This window comes from Sabethes cyaneus, chromosome 2 (assembly GCF_943734655.1).
Source record: "Sabethes cyaneus chromosome 2, idSabCyanKW18_F2, whole genome shotgun sequence".
NCBI lineage: Eukaryota > Metazoa > Arthropoda > Insecta > Diptera > Culicidae > Sabethes > Sabethes cyaneus.
Window position 1 is genome coordinate 173418516 of NC_071354.1, and position 24948 is coordinate 173443463.

General features: G+C 38.1%; 1 protein-coding gene across 4 annotated transcripts in view; it reads right to left on the minus strand.

The window, feature by feature from the left end:
- The window catches only part of LOC128733674 (uncharacterized), a 174246-nt gene that overhangs the window by 74568 nt on the left and 74730 nt on the right, over positions 1-24948 (minus strand). For 3 of the 4 annotated variants that reach the window (XM_053827422.1, XM_053827425.1, XM_053827424.1), the window contains exon 2: positions 19012-19811. The exons of the other annotated variant lie outside the window; for it this stretch is intronic. In XM_053827422.1, coding sequence (XP_053683397.1) covers positions 19012-19072 — 61 coding nt within the window. In that variant the 5' untranslated portion in view covers positions 19073-19811. The remainder of the gene's footprint in view (positions 1-19011; positions 19812-24948) is intronic. 4 annotated transcript variants of the gene reach the window in all.

Sequence of the window (24948 nt, forward strand, 5' to 3'; positions counted from 1 at the left end):
TTTTTCAAAACGTAATTTTCAAACAAGTTACTATCGATCATAAGCGAACCAACCGAGTTTGTGCGAAAATCGATGAATGTTTAGAATTGACTTAATTCATGTGAAGTAATGAATTTACTGTGATTAACAGCAGATTGAAAAATGGGATTGTTCTTTTTTGGAAAACGTCACATTTGGTCACGCTAGCCTTCGCTTATTGTTGTATATGTTTTCAAAGTGTCAAACAACGTTACACGGAGCGGAGAAATGGTGGATTTGATTCGACATCTCAATTCCTCTCGGGGTAGAGTAGAATGTGGGATTACGACACGAGATGTACAAGATGTAACACTCTGGCAATGCAATGTTTCAACATAAATCAATTTCAATCTCAGGCATAGTAGGATGCTACAGTTCGAACATGTAGAGTGCGATTCGAAACACAGAACCAAACGAATGTGTAGCGCGAAGCAGTGTCGAATCATTTTAACATAGAAAGACAGAATAATCCAAATTTTTTGTAATTTCTCTTGTATTTGTTGACGCCTGTAACACACTCGGGACATCCGGTTCAAGTGCTTTTCACGAAATAGAATATTGGCATGACACAAAATACCAAATCATTTAAATTTTGATTTACCACGACATACCGTTATTATGTTGGAAAAACTTTTTTTTTTGCAAATATTATTAGGTCGAAGATAGGTCCTCCACACTACTTTAATCAAATTACAAAGGCAAATTTAAACTCAGTCCGGATAGCAGCTGCTCCCACTTCATTAAGATCGAGTGGCTTTTGAAACCGCCTTTCTGCTGACGCAAGGATAAATGCAATGGATTTCTCTCCAAGCAGCGAGCAGCGGCGACGAAGGTGGGCGGCGCCGGTAGTGAGGGATAATAGCCGCCAGCTGGGTGTTTTCCAGTGAGGAAAAAAATGCTTATTGGGCAGAATGTGCTTAATGCCTTCGCTGTCAGCCACACGGAACGCCTAGGGATGATGGTTGAACCGTACATAACAAGCACAAACAAAGTGCAACCCAATTGGGAAAGTTTTGAATAAATGTCTTCTGTCTGCATCCAACTTTTTGCTAGCTTCTGGAAAAGTACATCGCTAACTAAGGGCCTTCGGCTAAAATCACCCGAGATGGAAGAAATACTGGCGAAAGGCGCAGCATGGAAACTATCATTTTTTTATGTTTGTTTATTTTCCGTTAGCATCTGTCTGGCCACTGTTGTGTCAATCACAGACGCAACTGTTGTTACAAACTTCTATATCTATAGCGAATAACTCTTTACCATTTATAATAAAATAATACCGACATTTTGTTAAATCAAATGTCAAGTTCGCACCATTTATTTAAATTGCGTTGCAAAGATGTTCACCATAATGTAGGTGCCTTTACATTTCTTTTGATGATGTTTTTATTCAGACTTAGATTTAGACAGTCCTTTTCGGGTCGCGCGTTGTTAAACTCAAGGGATTTTCCATTATATCAATCTCTTAGAAGAAAAAGACAGCAAATTCTCCATCAGTAGATATATCTTAGGTGGAGTGAATATCAGCTTTTGTTTGTGAAAAACTTCTTAGCCGTAATGCTCTTTGATATCAAAGTGAGGAAATCAGCACTTGGGCGTGCTTGCGGTGTGGAAGCAAAGTAAAGCCTGCATTTATGGAGGGAGGGGGGCACAATAACTTGGTATCGTTGATATTGTTTCAACAGTATGAACGAAAAGTTTTCTCATTAGCAACGAAGAATAAGTTTCGGTAGTCGCTATTAAGTATCAAATACAATAGATGGTTACGACAGACTATAACGATGACACCAGGAATCGCTAAAGGGAAAAACTTTGATGCTGGTCGATTCGAATTGTTTTGGGTCACGAGATTCTGTCTGCTTAAAACATTCAATGAAGCCGCCATATTTGCGTAAACTAAGTATTTATTTACTAGCACTAGTTTATGTCATTAAAAAAGTTTTCTGGATTATGTTCCAGACATTGCCGTGAAAAAGTAAAACTGAAGTGTTAACTACTATTTTTTTTTTGGTTTGATATCCTTTTAGAGACACAAAAATTCAATGTCTTCAATGTTCAACATCAACTTAAAGCGTTTATTTGGGGAGTTATTTTAGGATAATCTATCACTATTCAAATTATTACTTTTTTTTCAAATTAACAAACCATCATTTGAAGTCAGATAATGTAAGAACCTTTAAAAATCGTGGAAGTTTGTCAAAAATTATATGCCTCTCATCAATGGCACTTGAAAAAAGTCTGTGTTTAAAAAAATTCTTAAAAATTCAGATTCAAGCATTTTTGAATAGCTTTGATCTAATCAATCCGTATCAATCGGGTATCACGACGACAGCTTTTTTAAAGGTTCTAGATGACATCCATCAGACTTTAGATAAGAAAGGTATTGCGTTACTTCTTCTAATCGATTTCTCCAAAGGTTTTGACAGAGACTTGCATGTTAGGCTGTTAAAAAAGTTGTCTAGTTAATTCAGTTTCTCTCGTGAAGCGGTTGCTCTAATTCAATCCTATCTTTTCCAACGCATTTCAGCCGTTGGAACCGCAGATAGACTGTCAGGCTCAATCAACATCTTGTCAGGTGTACCTCAAGGATCGGTTGTTGGACCCTTATTATTTTCTCTGTTTATTAATAACTAGCTGACCCGACAAACTTCGTATTGCCACAAATTAAACTGTGTTGTACATAAATCGTGAATCTCGGATGACCTTTGTCACAATCGCGAGTTTTGCAAGTTGCTAGGGAGTTCATGGGTGTTTTAATATACAAATTTTCCTCACAGTAAAGTAGAAAACAACTCCCCCCATTGCTTAGCCTGATAAAATAAAGCGGATAGCATTTGAATATTCGCCATCATTACAAACCATTTCGCCGAATACCATTTTGCGAAACACCAATTCTCGGTTGAGCATAACGCGGAATATAAAGTTTCGCAGAATACCATTTCGCGAAAAACCTTACGCGGGATGTACCATTTCACGGAAAATGTTTTCGTAGAAAGTACAATTTCGCAGGGGTGACCCAACTGAAGGAAAGTAATAGAGGTTATTAGATCTAGGAAAATAAATAAACTTAGATAGAGGTAATCTCTACGGGGGGCTGCTCCCCGCAGTGGCCGCTGGCCGGCGCTTTCGACGGCAGGTCGCCGGCAACACACGCGGCCTATGGCCGTCTCGCGCTGAATTATCTAATGTTACTATTGATAAAAATTTCTGTTTTATTTGTATTTGTTTCCGTTCTTCTCCCCCTACCACAAGGGTGAGGGATCGCAAACCATCATTAAAAAATTCCTGCCTCCAAAACCCCCCACATACCAAATTTGGTTCCATTTGCTTGATTAGTTCTCGAGTTATGAGGAAATTTGTATTTTATTTGTATGGGAGCCCCCCCCCCTTAAGTGAGGAGGGGTCTCAATTCACCATAGAAAAAATTCTTGTCTCCAAAACACCCATATGCCAAATTTTGTTCCATTTGCTTGATTAGTTCTCGAGTTATGCAAAAATTTGTGTTTTTAATTTCTATGAGCCCCCCCTCTTAGTGGGGGAAGGGGTCTCTAACCATCATAAGAACCTTCGCTGTCCCCAAAAACCCCTATCTGTAAATTTTGACTCCGATCGGTTCAGTAGTTTTCGATTCTATAAGGAACATACGAACAGACATTTGCCGACAGTCCTTAAGGTTCTTAAGGTATATAAGATTCGTATATTGAATGAAATGCTTGCCACTTGCTACCCTGCCAGATGCTTGGACCCTTGAAGATGGATGTTGCAGGATACGCTCGGTAGTTAATGATTTTTTTTAGAAAGTGAACCTACCACCCGTACCCGCTCATATTAGATAGTCCAATGGGGTAAAGTGGTGCAGAACGCACCGCTTAAGCAACACATCAACAGCGGCATGTTTGTTTCACGTTTTTCCACTTCTACAAGACTTTGGGATCTTTTTTACACTTACTCCTGGTGAAATTTCCTAACGAAAACCAGTATTTTTTGTTAGTTTCGACGATTTTTGGCAAGAGTCAAAATCATTATGTGGGGCAAAGCGCCAAAACCCGTGGGAAAAACGCACCAAGTTTGCCCAGGTAGGCGTCAAACGCAACCAGCAAATTTACATATAATCGCGTGTTGTATAAACTCCTAAAACTAGGCTGCCGAAATGGCGGAAGCGTTCGTTATAGCGTTCGTTACATACGCTTGTTTGCTGGGATATAATGGGTTCATATCTCAACATAATTGGCAATAAAATTTAATCATCTACTTTTCTCCAACTGATGTGTGATGAAATATTGTAAGGCAATGTACAATTAGGTTTAAGGCAAATTCTAAGTCCTTGAAGTTGATTTTGAAGTTTTTTGCAATTAATGTGAAAAACATGCCTAGTTAATGCCGTTTTGGTGATGAATCATCGAGTATGACAGTATATCAATTAGATAGACCGTATTAAATATGAAATTTGCATATCAACTAGTGTAAAAGCTTAAGAGAAAACCGTGATTTCTTACATGTGGAATGAGATCGCAGATAATCGCTTGATTTTATTGGATGTGGCTATGTTTGATGCTTTTACATTTTACACAATTATGAATTCACTTGTTTTACACCAAAATAAAATGCGCATTCATAATTTTACCAAATAGTTTCCGCGTTTCTAAACAATTAATAGCATGGGCCATTCTACCCTCCCGGTGCGTTCTGGACAGTCTTCCCTTATTCAGTTCTGTTCACCAAATTCTATTATATCATAAACGTACCACACACTTCCCCACTGATGGTAATATAAGCATAATATTGCTCCCTATCGCACCAACATTATGCATGACGGTCTTGCACCGTTCGTTGCGGGCGGTTTTCCTTCAATAAAAACTAAAGTATCAAATAGCTTGACCAGCATAAGTCGATACAAAAATGATAAAAGTTGTAAATACTACTAAAACTAAAAACTAAACAATTTGATCCTTATCTGCCCGAGTCAAATAGAAATTTCCATTCAAACTCTGAGACAAACCACCAGGTGTTGTCAAAAGAGTGAGGTTAGGAAATCCCGTGCAAAGGTCTATTAAAGGTATGATCTGGCGATCAAAGATCGAACGAGAGCAACGATCATCGACTATAGATATTCATGGTGATGTGGTGATTTGTTCAAGTAATTGAAAGTAATTATTTGAAATGCAACTATATATTTATTTACTTGAAATTAAATAAAAACAACTCCAGTTAAATTCTACTATGTAAATTTATTCGCGATAGATATGTATTTCGCCTACGACTTGCAGGCTTCATCAGTGTCTGTTTTCCGAACGTTTATTTACGTTTTTCATTTTACGTTATCTGTTTTATACTGCATACCGCACTAAACTATTTTCGATCATGTGGAGCCACATTTGTTTTAGCGCTTCAATACCATCTTCCTTCTCATTTCTGGTTTTTCTGCATAGTTAATTTGCATTTCTACTTTCGCAATTTCTGCTGTCATCACATTAGCAAACCAAGTACAAGGATTGATTGACTTCTTTGTTTTTGCCACTGCTGGCAGACAATTTGCCTGTTTCAATGCACTGTCCGCTCGTGCTCTACTTTCAACATTGCCATTGCTTTCATCATCAGTGCGCCTTTTCTTTTTCGTTGGTGGATTGTTTTCATCGTTGCTTCCCAGACTGCCGCTATCACTTGAATAAATTGGAAATTCGTTTCCGTCGTCCCTTGTTTTTGGCACATGCTGTAACCCGATAGATGTGCTGCTTGATCTGTGTTTGTTGGTTTTCTCTAATGGTTTAGCTTCCGGTTGGTCCTTGCTAATTTTTGATATTTCACCTTTAATTTCTGCGCGCTGGTCACTTGATTTGCTCCTGCTTGATTTTCTCCTCAATTCATCCCTTTCTGCGCGGTCGAGTTGTGCTCTTTCCATCTTTCTTCTCATTTCTGTTTTTTCTGCATAGTTAATTTGCATTTCTACGTTCGCAATTTCTGCTGTCATCACATTAGCAAACCAAGTGCAAGGATTGATTCGCTTCTTCGTGTTTGCTACTGCTGGCGGACAATTTGCCTTGGAACAAAGTCCAAAGCCCGCTCGTGCTCTACTTTCAACATTGCCACTGCTTTCATCATCAGTGCGCCTTTTCTTTTTCGCTGGTGGATTGTTTTCATCGTTGTTTCCCAGACTGCCGCTATCACTTGAATAAATTGGAAATTCGTTTCCGTCGTCCCTTGTTTTTGGCACATGCTGTAACCCGATAGATGTGCTGCTTGATCTGTGTTTGTTGGTTTTCTCTAATGGTTTAGCTTCCGGTTGGTCCTTGCTCATTTTTGATATTTCACCTTTAATTTCTGCGCGCTGGTCACTTGATTTGCTCTTGCTTGATCTTGATTTTCTCCTCAATTCATCCCTTTCTTCGCGGTCGAGTTGTGCTTTGTCCTCTGCAGTGCCATGATCACTTCGCCTGTTCTTGTTCGGATAATGTTTGTCGATAATTTTACGTTTGTCGCTATCACTTGATCTTGACGCGTGATGTTCTCTAGTATGTCGGCTGTTGGTTTCGGTCAATGGTTTGCCTTCCGGATGCTCCTTGTGTTTATTTGATGCTTCCTGTTTAGTTTCTAGTTGCTGGCGATTTCTAGCGCCAGAAGACTTTTGATCGTCTTTAGAACTGATTTTGTTCCTTGACTCTCTTTGTAACTTATCCCTTTCAGAACGGTCTAATTTTTTTGTTTCCTTGTTGGTTATAGGTCGATCATATGTCCCGATACTAGTTTTATTACTCACGGAACGCACGTCTCTAATAGTGGTTTTGTATACCTTCGATGCTTGGAGATCATTCTTGGCTTCCAATTCAAGAAATGGTACTTTTTGCGGCATGTGTTTACATTTCGGGCAAATCCAATTAGCTTCCGGCGTAGGCGCGATCGTAGGATGCACACAACTGAGGTGGAACCACCTGTTGCACTCGTCGCATACGACCATTTCTTCTTTACAATCAGGATCGTTACACAGGGGACAATTTCCTTTTTCATTTACCAAAAAATTAACCATGATTATTTTAAATATTGTCTTTCCTTCGCTGAACTTTGACGCTGAACTTGCTTAGATATGAAGAACTTTCGTCAAACAACTCGAAAAGAAGCTATTACAAAACTATTCCAACAACGGATTTTATAGCGACTTATATATCTCAATACCCAGTGTTACCTAAAATGTAGGTTAGTAGGTACATGCTAGTAAAATGCAGGTAATCGATATTTTTTATAATCTACCTACATTTTGACCTCGGGAATAGGTAGTGTTCCTGTGCTATCAGTTTTACTATAGCTTGGTAAAACTGTTAGAGATACTGAGTTGCCCAGGTAATCAAAAATAGATACAACTACCTAGGGGCATTCAAATCAATATTCGTTAAACGTGTTTTTCTTTTCTAAACCGGATTGTTCTGGCAACACTGGTGAGGCCTTCGCGCAACGAACTTAAGTTGACCGTCATGGTAGTTGACACACGGATGATAGTCAGAAAAATAAACAAGTGAGAATGAGAAGAAAATAAACAGCGGAGAGAAGAATAGTTGTGGAAAATTGAAAGTCATCCTAGATACCATGCGATATCGTATTCCGTATTGCTTCGAAATCCGTACACCTAATAGAATTTACTAGATTTTATGTATTAAAACAGTTTAAATGCAAAATATTAATAACAGGTCCAGACTCATTCGTTATTAGCATTATATCGATGTCAACACTTAGGCAGTAGGCCATGAAATACAATTAATAAAAATCAAACTATATATGCCTATCGGAATTCCTCTTCCATTTGCTGTATCGTTAGCAATTTGCTAAGAAAATCACTTTCAATAACATCAAGTGTAAAGCGAACTTGAAATGATTTTCCTGTTTCAAATCCCGAAAATAGATTTGAAAGATAGATAATTATCGTTGTACAGTTATATCTTATTCATTATAGCATTAAAATAATATTTATTCATGATAATTAGTACTGAATCTAAATCCATACACCTGTGCAGTATCATTAGTTATCCAACTTAATTCCATGTTTTGAAAAGAAAATAGAAATGACTAAAGCTAAACATATATCGATATACGGGAAGATAGCAATTGCGATGATAGATAGTGGAAAATCCTTTAGTAAAGCATCGAAATAGTTTGCAGTTCCAATCACTAAGATAAGAGCTATAATATTGAATCGGTACTCTCGAAATAACGGAGTCTGCAACTTTTTAGTTTTCCGTACAATTTGCAATAAAAATCAAAGACTGTCATACCTTTCTGATTCAAACTTAGAACAGTCTCAAACTTCGAACAGTTCAGAATAAAATGCTCGTAGTATCGCTAATATGATAAAATATTATGCTTAGTGTACACCACCGTGTTCGTTAGAATGTCCTCTATCCGGTGAGGTATGACATTGAACTGTAGGACTCCTTGTAAGAAATCAGCAGGCGCTGGAAAAAAGTGAGAACTCAGATTTCAACTTCGTTCGCATACTCTTAGCGTTTCGTGCAAAAGTAGCTGTTTTTTCGTTTGCATTATTTTACCAATTTTAAAACATTTACCTTTCCACTTCGCGATTATTAGTTAAGTGCAAGATATATACGTACTGAAGCATAGTTAAAATACAATATTTCATGCATTATTTCAAAGATATTAGATAAATAAAAAGTGTTCGAAGTTTGAATCACGTTTTGAGGTGTGATTCAAACTTCGAGCACCTACGAATAATATCCGGGTTTTCCGGATTTTTTTCGGGAAAATGAATTATCTGCATTGTAAAGCTGTACAAAGTTAGCTTGCTTCAGATGTGGTACATAGAGTTTGAAAATATTAGCAATTGACTGCAGAAGTACGGATTGAAACTAATTATTGTGTGAAAATTTTAAATTATACTGTTAGGTGGATTTAAAAAGACAGTGTTTAGAAAAAGGATGAAATTTCACTTATTTAAGTTAAATGACACTAAAAACATTAATACTTTTCAAAATAATACAAGTGTTCGATGTCTGAGACTGAAATATTCGAGCTTTGAATGTCGACCATGAAAGTGTTCGAAGTTTGAATCAAAACCGATCAGCAGTTTTTTAGTGTTTTTCAATGTAAATTAACATTTTATCCTCATTTTTAAAATTTTAACACGAAATTAAATGAACTATCATGCTATTAAACCATTTATGGGAATAAAACAAAGATGTTTTCGAACATTTTTCTTTGAAGAAAGTTTCAGCATAGCTTAAGTGTTCGAAGTTTGAATCAAAACGGTACAACATACTGTCTATATCTCAAGTTAATTTACTCTTAAAATGTAAAAATTTTGTTTCACAGCCTAATATTTCCTGAGGTATAAACAAAAGAAAGTGAGAGAATTTGACACAAACGAGGGGTTGTTTACAAAATAGAGGTGAGGTCTAATTGACACCAAACTTGATATTTTACCTTTTCGACCACAAATGAACAATTTGGTTTAAAAACGAAAATATTTATTCCAATGTGGACACTGTGCGTGTTAAAGACTTTTAGATGAGTAGGACTGAAATACAATGCTTCGATTTTATGGAGAAAAGCATATTTTATCAAGCAGTCAGTCAAATGAGCAAAAACAACATAGCAATTAAATTTTAACTTATTGAGATTAAGCATACCCGGATTTAGATTCATAATTATATGAGCTTTGGTTGATTTTAAACATGGTGTACGGAATTTGAATCAAAGGTGTACGGATTTTGAATCAGGCATGAAAAAGTGTACGGTTTTCGAATCAAGATCTGTACATTTTGTCCTCGATTTTTTATAACTAGGAGTAATTTTAGCTTCCTGTGATTCCAAGTAATGTTAAAATAAGCAATATACTGTCAAAAGAAAATGTCATGAATTGTATATTACAATTTCATAATTTTATATTGTCCTTTTCAAATTGTTTAGTTCTTAAGTGTACGGATTTCGACACGGCATGGTAGTTAAAGTTAAAATTGTTAATAGTGAAATTTAAAGCTAGTCGGAAGGTTTAGTTTAGAAAGCTGAAAGTTGAGATTTCTCGAGTGAGTTGGAAGATAGCGCGAAAAAGGATAGCTGTGTAGTGATAAGAAAGTGTTTGCGGGAGGATATATTGTTTCGAGTACGAGCACAAGTACAAGTGAAGGTACGGATAGCTAGAAACGAAAAGGCAGAGATACATATACTGCAAAATAGTGGAAGAGTAAGTAGATAATAACGAATTATGATAACAAATGAAACTAAAGGCGGAAAAATGTTATAAGGGTGGTTCAACTTGAAGGGCAAAACAGAAAATTAAAAGTAAAGAAGTTCGAATAATGTAAGTAAGAAATTAAATCAAAACAACAAAATAACACTAATGGTGAAAATATATTTTTAGTTAATATAGTTTTGATCGACGCTAAAAAGGCTCGAATTGCAAAGAACGTTTTTATTCTGCGGCGTAATAAAACGGATATTCAATAAACAAGTTCCTTTCGGAAGCAACATCTGATTTTTCTGTCCTATATTGCCCCCCAAATGCTACCCATCACACTTCTCCATGTGCCTGCGGCTTAACGGCGTGACAAGAAATTATGCTAATGCACAGCAAATTGAGCGACAAATAAAGTATTATCCTCTCTTATGCCACCAACAACGCCGTCACTGCATTTTGTCCCGCCGTAGAAGCATATAATGAAAGCACCTCTCAGAGATTATGTTTTCAATAAAGCTTTCCGTGAAAGCCATAAGCTAAATGGCAAGCAAACTATTATGAACTAGAATATTTTCTATCTTGCTTTTTCATTACAGTTGGCTGCAGGCCTGCAGGTGCACTTTTCTTCCCATTCTAAGCCCCTTCCCGGATTCCACATGGTGCGTAGCCGGAAGCGCAAAGTAGAGCGGATGGAGGTCGTCCTGGCTTGGCTTGGATGCCGGAGAAAAATAGTTGCAATGTTTCTCATTAGGTGGGAACAGTGTATATTATGCTTCTACAAGTCCTCATATCAACGGGGCAAAAAGCCTAATACGTTTAGCAAAAAAGCCTTCTACAGATGATGAATATTTAATTTTGGTTGCACCTTCCGCTGGTGTAAAAGCTTGTGGGCTTAGATTGGATGAACTAACAGTCTGTAACTTTACTTTACCTATAGCAAAGGTAAAGCAGAGCACCTTAAATTCAACATCAGAGTCTCATATATCAAATTACTCAGTTAAATTTTCTGAGCAATGTCTGGCTAAACAGATTTAACGAATTAATTATTTTTTCACTTGATTCACTTGCAATAAAAAACAAAAATAACACACATTATACATTGTTATCATGAGTTATTTATAAATCATCGCGGTAGAACTACATGTGAGACTTCACAAGATGATAATAGGCAATTCTATTTCAGGTCACCATCCATTTAAAACTTTAGAAGCAAACTACTGAAATTGCATTCACTCAGTGAGAACATTTCAGCGGCAAAAACATCACACACACACAAACACAAGCACAAGGCTAAAATTTAACAGAGATTTCCAACCGAAAGCATTTCAACAACCTATCTGATTTCGCCAACGGTTCGTTCTCCAGTCAACAAACGCCCGCGCCGCACCACGCCGTGACCAACAACGCCTACGAAAGTTACGATTCTCCCTTAACGTCGAATGACTTTTGAAACTTTACACCGCAAGACTTGCAGCTAATTTGATTCGGCTGTGCTTTGAACTTTGACTTTGGAATTTATTTCGCTTTTTTCTGACAGATTTATGGATGAAAAGTTAACTCGTCTTTGCCCCCAAAGGAGTCAGGAGGCGCGAAACTTTTCTTGTTCCGCTGAGAAACAAAATTTGATTTTTAGTTTTTGTTTACACCTACGGCACTGGCGTAACACGGAATTGTGGAACAAAAATACAATAGAGAAAACCATACCACACATATAACGATAAAGTTTGACATAAACTGAAGCTGTTTGTAGCAGAAACAATGTCAATAATACCACCAAATTAGCCCGTACTTGCAACAGTTTACAACTTTGAGTTCGAGTAAAAACTTAAACGCATTTGGAAACAGTTGTTAGGCCTGGAAAAGAAAAACTGCGCATTTTGAGAAAAACCAAATCGAAAGCTGCTGTAGAAATTGTAAACTTGTTTGTTGCCAGTTACCCTTCACCCCCCACCCCCTCTAAATGAAAAGATAGAGTGTATAGTATAAAGACGCAAAATATTGTCTGCAGATGAGTGAAAGCCAGTAAATGACCCGAAACGTTCGCACGGACTGGCACTTGAATTTAAATTTATTTTTGCCGAAAACCGCCGATCACAAAAAGCAAACATATATTTTTATACTATTGTGTGATAGAAACTGGCAATCTGTTGCCGGACGTCGATACGGCAAGTCTAGTGTAATTTACCACTACCGGACGTTTATTATTTTTACTTATGTATGACTTTATACGCGATCAAGACATAAACTCTTTTTGGGAGCGAGGGAGTGTCTGGTATGCACCGACAGAGTAGATGACAGTGCATCTTCTCGGCGGTAGAAACAAAGAGTAATCATACAAATAATAATTATCGTCGTCGAGGTAAGTGTGTGATGCGTGGCGTGATAAAATTGGGAGAATAAAATTGAATATTAGATTACCGTTTACGAGAGGGACTTAATATAAACTCCACCTAAACAGCCTTGATACCATTTACAACACGGAGAATAAAAATGTAGTTTCAACCATATTGATGGTTGTTTTACGCATAAACAAAAATTTCGTTTTGTTTCAAACTGAAATATATGATTGAAATGAAAATATTCATTGTTATATCAATCTTAACTTCAAATTTGAAAATACCGTCGATTCGGGCGAAATTGATCAGTCGGGTGAAATTGATCAGCTTGGACTAACGAGTAAAAAACTCTTTATTCTACGTTTATACTGATTCATAAAGCTGAATATGCACCCATCCATATAAAGATTGAGTTACAGGTCAAAGTCACTTGGCTTTCAGCAAGATTGATCTTGTAAATGGCTTGATTTTTTAAAATTTACTATTTTGATCGAATCGCAATTTTCAACATGCCCGATAAAACTCCTTGCTGTTAACACAAATTTCGTTGCAGAAGGAAATTTTGATAGAACTAATTCGATTCTCTAATTATCTGGCTGTGCTTTGATAATTTCCATGAATAAAATTATGCGATAGAAATTGTTTGATTTGATCTTTTACGAAATAAAACGATTGATAACATCATGAACTGAGGCAACATAGATTTCTAGATCGCTATGGGTGCGAAATGGAGCTGCCACCTGCGAAAGTTTATTCTTTCTGTAAAGCAGAATGGAGATTTATAAAAGGGTGCAAAAGACAGACAATACTTTGCACAAATTTTACAAACGCTCCATATGGCAGTTGCATGAGAGTGCAAGAGATCGGTTTGTGCTTACATAGCGAAATGCAACTACACATTCAAAGAGACAGTCAAGCTCCGGTATATGAGGAGAATTAAATTATTTGTTTCACTAGATTGGTGAAGATTGTATACGAAAATCGTACATTTACACATATATACAGCAATGTTTAAACAAAAACAAACGATTACGATGCTAAAATTGGCTTAATATCTTTTCTATCGTTTATATTTATTTAGCAGATGCATCAACCATGCTAATGTAGAGCTGACTGTTTGATTTTTGTGCTAGTTGCTGTACGCGACATTGTTGCCTACATACAGGCAATATCTCGATTACGCCAGATTTTATACTGCACGATAGGTTATTGCTGTCAGAGCGTATGGTTTAATAGCAATATCGTCTTGATTTCTACGTGATCAATTTCACCCGTTATTTGTAAATTTTCAATTTCACGATTACATTAAGTTTTATCTAAAATAAAACTATTTATATAAGATATAGATGATACTGTCGTGTAGCCAGCACTACAGTACTTATTTTAAAATTGAATCATCTTCCTAAATATGTTTCTATTCAAAGATATTTAAAAAATATTCGAAAAAGTGATCAATTTCACCCGAATTCACGGTACTTTACTTTTAATTCAAAACTGTTATTTTTTGGATTCAAACAGAATCTCGTGTTGAAACAAAAATATTTTCAGGTTGTTATAAAAATATTTTATTGAGGCTTAAAGCAACAATCATTTTGTTTGAAACAAACTGGAGCTTTTTCGCTCCGTGAAGGCGGTGGAGCCATAAAGGGTGTCCCACATCAAATTGCATCTCACGGAAAAAACGATGTAGAAAATTACCTAATTGACCGATCCTTTTCAAACTTTCAGACAATAAAATTTACCCCTTAGTAATCTTTTGGCTTATTTATTTTATTCAACTTCAATACCATAACCGTATGCTCGCACCTTGCGCTCAAATTTGACCTCCTTTCGATGCTACCGTAATGCCTACTTCATAATAGGCCAATATTTTTCATTGGACCTTAGTTCCGGTGCATCGGGGGGGGCATGTTCTTGGGGATAAAAGTAACCGCATTGGCTTCGTACTACGCCAGGACTTCCTTTGACTTCCTCCGGCCAGTAGGGCCCACGTGTTGCCTCAACAGAGGAAGCAGAAACTTCTGTAGGCACTCCTTGAAATAGATCTGCCCGTTTATAGTCCCGGTAATCCCGAACGGCGCACTCTGTTTGCCACATGAGCAGATTGCTTGCCAAATCATAAATTTCTTGGCGAACTTTGAAAGTTTCTGCATCCTTACTTTCTCCGGAACATCGAACTTGTGCTGGGCGGTGAAGCACAGTAGCCCGAAAGCTGCCGGAAGTCCGCCTTGGCGTTAGTCTCAACATCCGTGATGAGGGAGTTAAGAATTTTCCAGATGCTTGCGCAAAATAAATTCGCGACGTTGCTTTTCGAGTGACGCCATTTTTTCCAATTTTCGAAAAACTGACCGCGATAAAAATACAGTGTAAATAATACACTCTAAACTACTTCTACCCAAATTTTCAAGAGAAAACACACAATACGTAATTTTCTAGAGCGTTTCTTCCGTGATGCAATTCGATGTTGGACACCCTTTACTCTTACTCCATGAATGACGTCAGACCAAGCTTCAGCAATGAAGTTAAACATCTGGGTATTAATTATCTTAGATCGTAAAATAAACTGGACTGCTCACCTAGACTATTCTGTTAAGAAAGCAACTAGGGTAACCAACCTTTTTTGGACCCCTTCAGTAGCCGTACATAATTTGGATACTTCCATTTGATTTTGCTGTAAGTATCCAAACTATGTACAGCTGCTGATGGGGTCCAAAATACGTTGGTTACCCTACAGCCATCTGGGCATGCAGTTTACTATTTGGCAAAACAGTATTTATTTGGTATTTATTTGTCGGATGCTGGAAGGTGTATGGGTCGAACCAAGCTATAATTTGAGATTATAACCGGATTCGAACCCACAACACCCGCGAGTTAAATTCGCTGGTACTTGTACCTTTGAACCATTTTGTCCAGCGCCTCTATGGCCTCTATGGCACCTCGCATCCGGTTATAATCTCTGATTATAGCTTGGTTCGAGCCATGCACCTTCCAGCATTGGACAAAAGGTAGGAGTCACAACGACGACTTTTTAAGCGTAGCTACCCCCCCCCCCCCTCCCTTACCTTTCCACTCTTTCCCCTCCATTTTGCAAAAAACAGTCATGGCTTTCCCTACCGTCCCTTCATCAATTGTAGAACTATCGTTTCAAAAAATATTAATAAATGGTAGGAGTCAAAACGATTAATTGTTAAGCGTAGCTACCAATACCCCTCCCCCCACCTCACCTTTCCGCTCTTTCCTCTCCTTCTTATTTCTTATTTCTTATTAATACCATCACAGCCACAATAATGGATTCCTGGAAATAATTTTAATTATTTCTAATCATAGAAATACTTCAAATTATTTTCTTGTCTGTATTAACATTTGCAAAATATCAAGATATATCACAAATTTTTAATCGGCCAGGCCAACTGTGAAGTATTGCCGCAAAGACGATTATGCGAAATGAGTCTTGTGTGAATAAGTTATTCATACATAGATGCATTTCTAAATCAACAGGGGAGAAGAAACGGGAACGTCTCGTACCAACCGTCTCTGAGTAATTTTGACTTTGTTTTCGTTGGGAGTATTAATTGCTAACAAAGGTTAAGTGATACTCCGGACCAGGGATGGTTTCTTCTCAGAAGGAGAAAAGGAGAAGAGAAAAATTCAAACTGTGCTCAGTCTTCAACGCGATTTATTCTGCTCCGTTTCATTTTAACTTTTCTCTTTCTTGCTGAACGCAGTTGTATGAGCAACCGCACACTGTGCTACTCATTGAGGAGAATGTTAATACACTTTGAATACGTTGATGCGATGCGCTGACGTATGACAACTACGGGTAGTTTTAACATGGGTAGTGCGTTGAGAAAAAACGATTAATCCATTAATGCAGTTGAATCATGATTCTTACATTTAGTATATTCAGTTGAGTTTGGCTGCCCGTGAACGCAACTGCATCATATGGTTAGGCATGTCACAACGGCAACAGTGCGAAAAATGTTATTTAGTTATGACAACATTTGAATTCCCATGCATTTGCTTCTTGACGCGCACCAACAGGAAAGTCCCATTATAAACAAAGGTAATTCTCCGCTAAGATTCAAAATTTAACGACTTTTGATTGTCTTGGCGCCTCTGAGTCTATAGTTGCTGTACGCGCACCGGTTGTTTTGTTTTCACGTTTACTGCTGTAGCTACCGAGAGGACCGGGAGCAAAACCGAAAGTTGCTCATTTAAAGAGCGCGTTAAGAAGTTTTTCTGCGCGTCAGTTTTTTTCATTATGTTACGTCTGTTCCTCATTTTGTGGATTTATTTCTCATTTCTGAAAGCAGTTCTGCTCATTGTGTTGAACAAAAAAAGTTGCACTTTTTGCACAATGAGTGGGGAAATAACAAGCCTGCTCCGGACCCTCGAGGATGAACTTATGGCATTAACCACAAGCCAAGCTGCAATAGGCCAAGGTTATAGCGCCTTATTTCGCTCTCTGAAAATAGTTAAAACAAACAGCAATCCTTGATGTCCCCAAACCCCGTTTACTTTCAGAAAATTATTTTTTATATAGTGCTAGTTTCACGCCAATTATAAAAATATAATTTATAAAGACAAAAGGAACTTTCTCACCGCAATTGGCAATAATCTGGAATGTAAGTGGCTCCGGGTTGTGAGTTTTATCTCTTTCCTCTCCTTCACCAAAAAAATTTCATTTCTGGACTTGACCAGGGCAATTACGGGGCTAGTGCAATGGTCCTACAGACTCTATGTAGCAAGCACCGCCAAGCCGAAATTCGAACATACAACGACTAATTTGTTAGACCAGCATTGTAGGGTATTGTCGTTATGGTCGGGCCACTGTTATGGTCGGGCCATCACGATTTTACAGTTTTAGTATCTTATAATATCTATGATATAACCATTGTAAAACTTCTTACTGTGATAGCTAACTTTTCACAATATAGTTTCAATCGTGTATTCAAAACACCCGTACTGAGTTCAGTGACTAAATATTACAAAAACAGTTTTCCAGGCGCAATGAACTTTTCTTCAAGAAATGATTAATGAAATGAATTAACGAGATAAATTTTGAAAATGTATGAAGTGTGTAGTGCTGCACACGAAGGCTATAGAAAAATCCCCTCCAGCAAGGTGTTTGGGAAGCCTAATGTGAAATACTAGAAAAGCGCTATTTGTAAAGGTCGGGCCACTTGAGTAGTCATGGTTGGGACACCATAATTTTAAGCGCAGAAGCACAATAATCACTAGAAAATGTCAGTCACGAAAAATTTGATGAAATAAAGCAATATTAATACGATGAAAACCTAGATAGTTGTTGTTTTTTTTCATAGTAGTTGTGCACTTAGGAAAAGGCGGTGGTAGCAATATTGATTTTACAAGCTCGCCAAAATTTCGCAAAAATGAAATTAAAAATAGGGTATTTGTACCAATATTAGTCGTTGTTCACGGAATTCATTCTTTTCACGTCTCTATATAGAATTTCAATACGTATGTCTTAGATTTTCTGCGGTGGCCCAACCTGTACAACATGGCCCGACTATGACAACATTTTTTGTCTCCACGTAAATGCCTATAACTTTTTTATTTTTCAAGCAATCAGTTCAAAACTTTCCGGAAATATACTTTAATCTTAGACCTTTGCAAAGATGTATTGTAATTTCCAAAATTCCTTTTGAAACGAAAGTTATGGGCGAATTCCAAAACGTGGCCCAACCACGACGACACTCCCCTACCTTGACTGATACTGGGCGGTCTCTATGCAGTGCTATGTCATTCTAAAATTTCTGTTCAACGGTATACCGTACAAGCTGCCTCAAGTCAAACTAAATTAATTTTTTTTTTGGGTTAAATTAGCATATTAATATTAGTGACCAGTTCGTAGATCTCAACAAGATTCGAAAACAAAACTAACGTCCAAATGAAAGTTGAGGTCGTCTGATCCGCATCATCCTGCATACACTTTGTATGAAAGCAAATTTCAAATGTAAGTTTTTTCGGGTCGAGTCAACGAATAATGACACTTTTTTTAGGAAAATCAGTTTACATTAGAGTTAGATTAGAAAAATGATTGACAGACTTTTATTATGCTTTTGTTGTAGAATGAATACATTGCAATCGACAAGTTTTAGCATCTGTAGGGAATGTACCGAGTTAGATGAATCAACGTAAAAATAAATCTGATGAAACTGAATTATTTGCTTCAGTGTAACTAAAAGTCTCTCGCATGTGTTGCGAGAATTCATCGTACGAACGATGAGGGAAACAGAGAGAAATCAAGAAATCGTTCAATATGAGACTTACGCATACTGGGGCATGTTATATTATGCTCTAAGCAAAAAGCCAGTTTTTGGACGAACGTAGACTTTATCGGTTGTTGTTGCTCTGTCGTCCGAAAGGTTCGGTTAACAGTGACTAACACTGACGGATACTACAGCATCCATTATAAAAAAGCATAACGTGAGATTATTCAATCAAACAATTTGCACTTACCACAGCTAACAACGGTGACTATCGTAAAGAATCGTATAACCGGTGCAATCCTCAATTCCATCGTGCTGCTGCTTACCTCGTACCTGGTAAATGTAAAGTGCTAAACTAGACTCGTTACTGTGAAAAACGGGAAAAATTTCCACTTCACCGCCACGCAATCGTATCCACTTGACTGCTTCGGGTATTTCAATTTTTGCCTTTACCTTATTACACTGTTCTAAGGAATTTTAATATTTCCCCCGAACGCACCGACACGTTGGAACCCATTCATACACAATTCCGGTGGACGAAAAAGTTCAAATTTCAATTAAACTGCCAGAACAGCTTTTCCACTCGGTTTGTGGACGCTTTCCGCGGTGTTTGCTCTAAATGCACTGTAAACAAAAGCACTACACCGATTTTGCCTTGCTTTCAGGGATTTGAAAAGGGGAATCGCAACTTTACATAACAATGAATAATTTTACATCCAATTTTTGCACCAAATCACACCGGAAATCATCACTGTGTAGCTGCCCACTCAAGAGCGCCCGAAGATGGCAGCACTTTTTTCCACTTGCTCACCTCGCTTTGCATATCATGCAGTTAGCATTTCACACTATTTTTTTCTTCTCTCACTCACTGGCAGCTTTTTTTCCTCCCAACCACAACGTCGCGTCGACTTTATCGGTTGGAATACGACTGTGAGCCAGCAAATCCCCACTGCCGTTGCCACCACTACGACGACGGGGACTTTGCTAACCGACTTCTGTGACGGACTTCGAGTGAAAAACTGGGATCAAGCTAGTAATCGTTTACTGGATCTGCAATGGAAGGAAGCAGAAAAATGAGAACATTTTATTTTCTTCATTTTCAAATGATTTCCATTAGGGTCTTTATTATATTTCATTTCGCAGTTTTGCTAGAATCGAAAGGGGTTGTACCGTTCATTTTAGTTCAGTTATACTACAGTGTCTTTTTTGCAAAATTAGCAGGTTGATAGTTTAACCTTTGGTACCTTAGAATTTGATGCTAATGTATTCATTGATTTAAGAATTCACAGGTTTACAGGACAAAAGAATTATTCGGGCAAAGTAGCGCTAGGAAACTACATTTCAAACGAAACATTTACAAGTCATGACACATCCGCCATCTGCATTTGACCAGTCGGATAGTAGTTTACAGTGGATACCAACAAACTGCGAACCACTTCATGTCCATGCAGACGGAAATGTTGCTATTTATATTCCTGCTCCGTTGGGCGGAAGTTCTCTTTGCGAGGATTTAATTAATGAAATATGGTAATTTATGCGGCTGACGCTCACTTCGGAATTATTGGAGCAATGAGAAGCATTTCTGTGGGACATTGCACTGTATTTAGTAACGTTAAACGTAGATCGCGGATTTGGTCCTAAAACAGGAAAAAAAGAATCAAAAACAACAAGGCATTGCGTTAGAAGTCCACTAGATATGCACTACTCCTCTTATTATAATTATTTACAGCATCCTACATAGATGGGTTAAAAGTTTCGAACTCAATGTTAAATTTGTATATAACAAAAACAGTCATTGGATCTTTCAAATTTTCTCTTTCCTTGGAACCAGAACAGCCGAAATATTCAACATTCAATTAACGAAAAGCGCAAACCAATGGTTCTGGGAATTTTCAGTCACGGTTTTCTATTCCAATCAGAATTTCATGTTCATTTCTTATATAAAGTGACACTTTCGTTAGCTTTACAAAGTATTTGCATTATAACCAAAATTTTCCAGTGCTGCACACGACGGCAGCATTATACTGGAGGAATAAATTAATTAAAGTTAAAAACCACCCACCCCGCTAGTTTACTCGGATATAACATGCTGTCAGTCCGCGAATAACTGATTTGCATTGCGAAAAGTCTGATTCAATAATGATTGTCAAAGTTGTCGACAGAGCGGCAAGCGAAATCATTTTTCATAATTTGCTTTATAGTATTTCAACACTCATAAAAATACAAATACCACAAATAAAACTAATTTTGGCTGGCCGTGGAAGTCGAAAAATCCATATTCTAAACCAAATAGTAATTGAATTTCGCAATAAGTTTAATATAACTCTCCATATCCTTATAGTATTTGAATATATTTATTGACAGTGAGCTCCATTTGATCGAATTCTGTTATCCAAATAGCTGCTTTCCGTAGAATGCATGAAAGCATCCGACATATGACAAACGTACAGTTCGGTTTTGCATTGAAATCGAAACATATTCGTTACAATTCCGCTCACATGCTGGAAACCACGTTACCATATTTCCGTCATTCTCCAGCGCCCTCGGTGGAGCTACCATGTCGGATGCTAAATATTATATCAGGGATCCACCGACACATCTTGGCGAGAATCGAGAAACACACATGTCTAGGTATATCCGAGCATTCGGGCATAACACTTCCGTTTACAGTCAATGTATGTATTCCACATATTGCACCGCCGCACCGCATGCGACTACAATGCACTCCAATGCTTGTGAAAACGAAAATGCGTTGAAGACGAGGGATGCTCACGTGGTAGCGTTTGTAAATTTGCCGTCTGATCGTTCGCTGAACAGCGGCGACATTTCCGTTTGATGACGTTTCCATTGAGCATTTCAAATAAGCTGACGTTCGAGAGCCCTTAGAAACTTCTTTATAGACGCTATAGCTATACCATTTATTGCACTATAAAACGGTTGCATTAGATTGACCAGCAACAAAAAAGCGCACCCTTCATACTATAAACTATTAGCGGAAGCAACGATAGCAGTTGTTTGAAACGAAATTTACTGACAATAATTCTGTACCTTAAACATTACATTCATCATTTGAAGACTCATCTATTAACATTGATTTCATCTCTCAATTTAATTAAATTTAAAGAAGTGGTCTGAATATTTTATTACTTACATTTTATTCAACCATATTTTGGAATTTAGATGTACGTAATTTGCGGCATTTTCTGTCAAAGAATCCAGAACAAACAAGTTTCGTTTCTGAGGCTTTAAATCACTGATTTATGGAGACGCGTGGCCTTTTGTGTAACAACACGTTGAAAGGCATTACGCAATGCAGTCACACACTACCAAGGTTAAAATAAATTATATATTTTACTGCATATATCTCTAGGAACATCTGTAAAAAGTAATCGCGTGTAAAAAGTTTTGCAATCACTTCATAATTACTCTGACAGGAGTTTACAGCACACTTCGAAAAAATCCTGAAAATTTACGTCTTTTGATATTAATGAAACATCGCAATCGCAAGATTACGTGTTACAAAGGGCCATCCATATACCACGTGGACAGTTTAGAGGGGGTGGGGGGTATGAAAATGTCCACGCTTGTCCACGGAAAGGGGGGGGGGGATATGGAAAATGTCCACGTGGACAGTTTTTTTTTTCATACAAGAAATAGAAATTAGAAACAGAAATATTGAATTGATTATGCATATTAGCGTTAACTATTGATCAGTGATTCTTTTTAAGCTCAAATAAAGTTTTATCTTCTGATAAGGCATATGTTGACGTAAATACATGAACCGAGCATTATGAAAGGATTCGTCTTCAGAAAATTTTACGAACCACATCGCGTCGGAAAGGTCTTGTGTTGTGTCAAAGTAGACGGCCAAGCTGAGGTGCTCTAGTTAGACAGGGATACTGTTGACGGAGAAGAATCGTTAAGCGAAAGTCAAACTGAAACGGACTTTCTTGCAGTCGATAATAATTAATTCGCAGTAGACAAGATAACCATGAACAGGGGAATTTAGGTTTAGGTTGTCCACGTGGTATCTGGATGGCCCCCAACATAAAATATCGTAGCGTGTGTTGCATACATGTAGGCTTATTTATTACATTTGGCTTGATGAAAAAATTTACGTATTATTTAATAGAAAAATATGGTAAGTAAACTTATAGTGGAGTTTCGGCGTTTACTAGCCTGTACTTCTTATTTGCGAGAATATATGGTAAATTTACCATTAGAGGACCCTTTAGTGATTGAGTTCCCAAGTATCAATGTGAATTTTATTGCACTCTTATGGCGATTTTCATGACCAATTTTAGTCTTAAATGCCATAATAAGAGTGCAATAAAACCCATATTGTTACTTGGGTTGTTTTCTTCTATGAATTTATTTAAACTGGTAATTAACCATTCACCAACTTAACAGGTTGGTAAATGGTTGGATAATGCGTAAAACAGACCCCACAGTGGTCCTTAGCCTCTTATCCAGCAACTTCTATCCCTACCTCCACGTGGTACAAGCAGGAATACGAGTAGCCTTAGCGGAGATCGGGTAACCAACCCCGGTGAAAACTAAGGTCGTATACCAACAGGGAAGGAGGCACAGTGTTGTCTTAATACTGTGCGATGACAACCCTATCATGAGACTCGGTGACGTCAGCCCTAGTACGGCTACCTATCTAAACTCACCTCACTAAAAAGAGTCAAGAAAATTCTACTCGGATAGGTAGGTTTCATAGGTAGCGACAGGGTGCTGCACGATCAGTTAGAACCCTGAAAGTTTGGCATCGTGGCACTGCAGGAGATCTGTCGCAAAGGACACATTCCACGCACTTGTACACCAAGAAATTGGTATTTAAAACTGCTTATTTCAACTCATATTATACTGAATATGAACCAGTGATTGTTGAACTACAAAGAAGACGTAGTTCTCAACACAATCAACATACAGAACGTTTAATAATTAGCACATTGAAGTGTACACTTATTAAAACATGGTGGAAAAAGCGGTATTTCTGCGATGGGGTCATGTTACGAAATGTAACATGTTATACCTACCTAAATAACAATCTAAATCAAAAAGTAAATACTACGTTAGAAAGTACATTCAACAGACATAATTTAAATGGATTGTGTCAAAGGCGAGAAGGTATTGAAAATCCGTAGTGGCAAAGCCCAATTTTTCCAGAGCGGTGGAGTGACCAACGAGCTGGGAACGGGCTTCATAGTATTGGGCAAAATTCAGGATCGCGCAATGGACTGGAAAGCGATCAACGAGAGGATATGCGTGTTGAGGATAAAAGGCCGTTTCTTCAACTACACCATCATACACGTGCATTGTCCACACGAAGGTAGACCCGACGACGAGAAGAAAGCGTTCTATGCGCAGCTGGAGGCAACGTACGACAGCTGCTCACGACGGAACATCAAGATCGTCATCGGGGCTATCCACGCCCAGGTCAGCAGGGAAGCAATGTATAGACCGGTGATCGGGCGCCACAGCCTGCACACCGACACGAACGACAACGGCCAGCGATGCATCAACTTTGCAGCTTCCTGAGGTTTGGTGATCAGAAGCACTTTCTTTGCCCACAAAGTTATCCACAAAGCCACCTGGAGATGACCTGACCAGCGAATCTCGAACCAAATCAACCATATTCTCATCGAGGGCCGGTTTTTCCCGAACATGACCAACGTACGCGCCCTATGGGGTGCGGATATCGACCCGGACCGTTACCTAATAGCAGTACACGTACGCTCAAAACTATCGGCGGTTTATACCAAAGCGCCAGAAGGAGGACAGAGATCGTGAAGATCTGGAACAACTATTCCGGGCTAATGACACGCGCAAGTTTTACGAGAAAGTGAACCAAACTCATAAGGGCTACACATCTAAACCTGACGAGGGAGGGGATCTAATCACAAACGAGCGCGAGGTGGTCGACAGGTGGAAGCAGTATTTCGATGAGCACCTCAACGGCGATGCAAGCAGCAGGAGTTGCAATGGAAGTTAACCTCGGAGTGCCTACAAACGATAACAGCGTGCCGGCTCCCGATCTCGAACAGATCTGGCGAGAAATTCGCCAGCTGAAGAATAATAGAACCGCCGGAAAGGACTGACTCCCGGCAGAACACTACAAAAATGGCCAAGAACCGCTAACAACAGCAATTCACTGGATAATTTCTAGGATTTGGAAACAGCA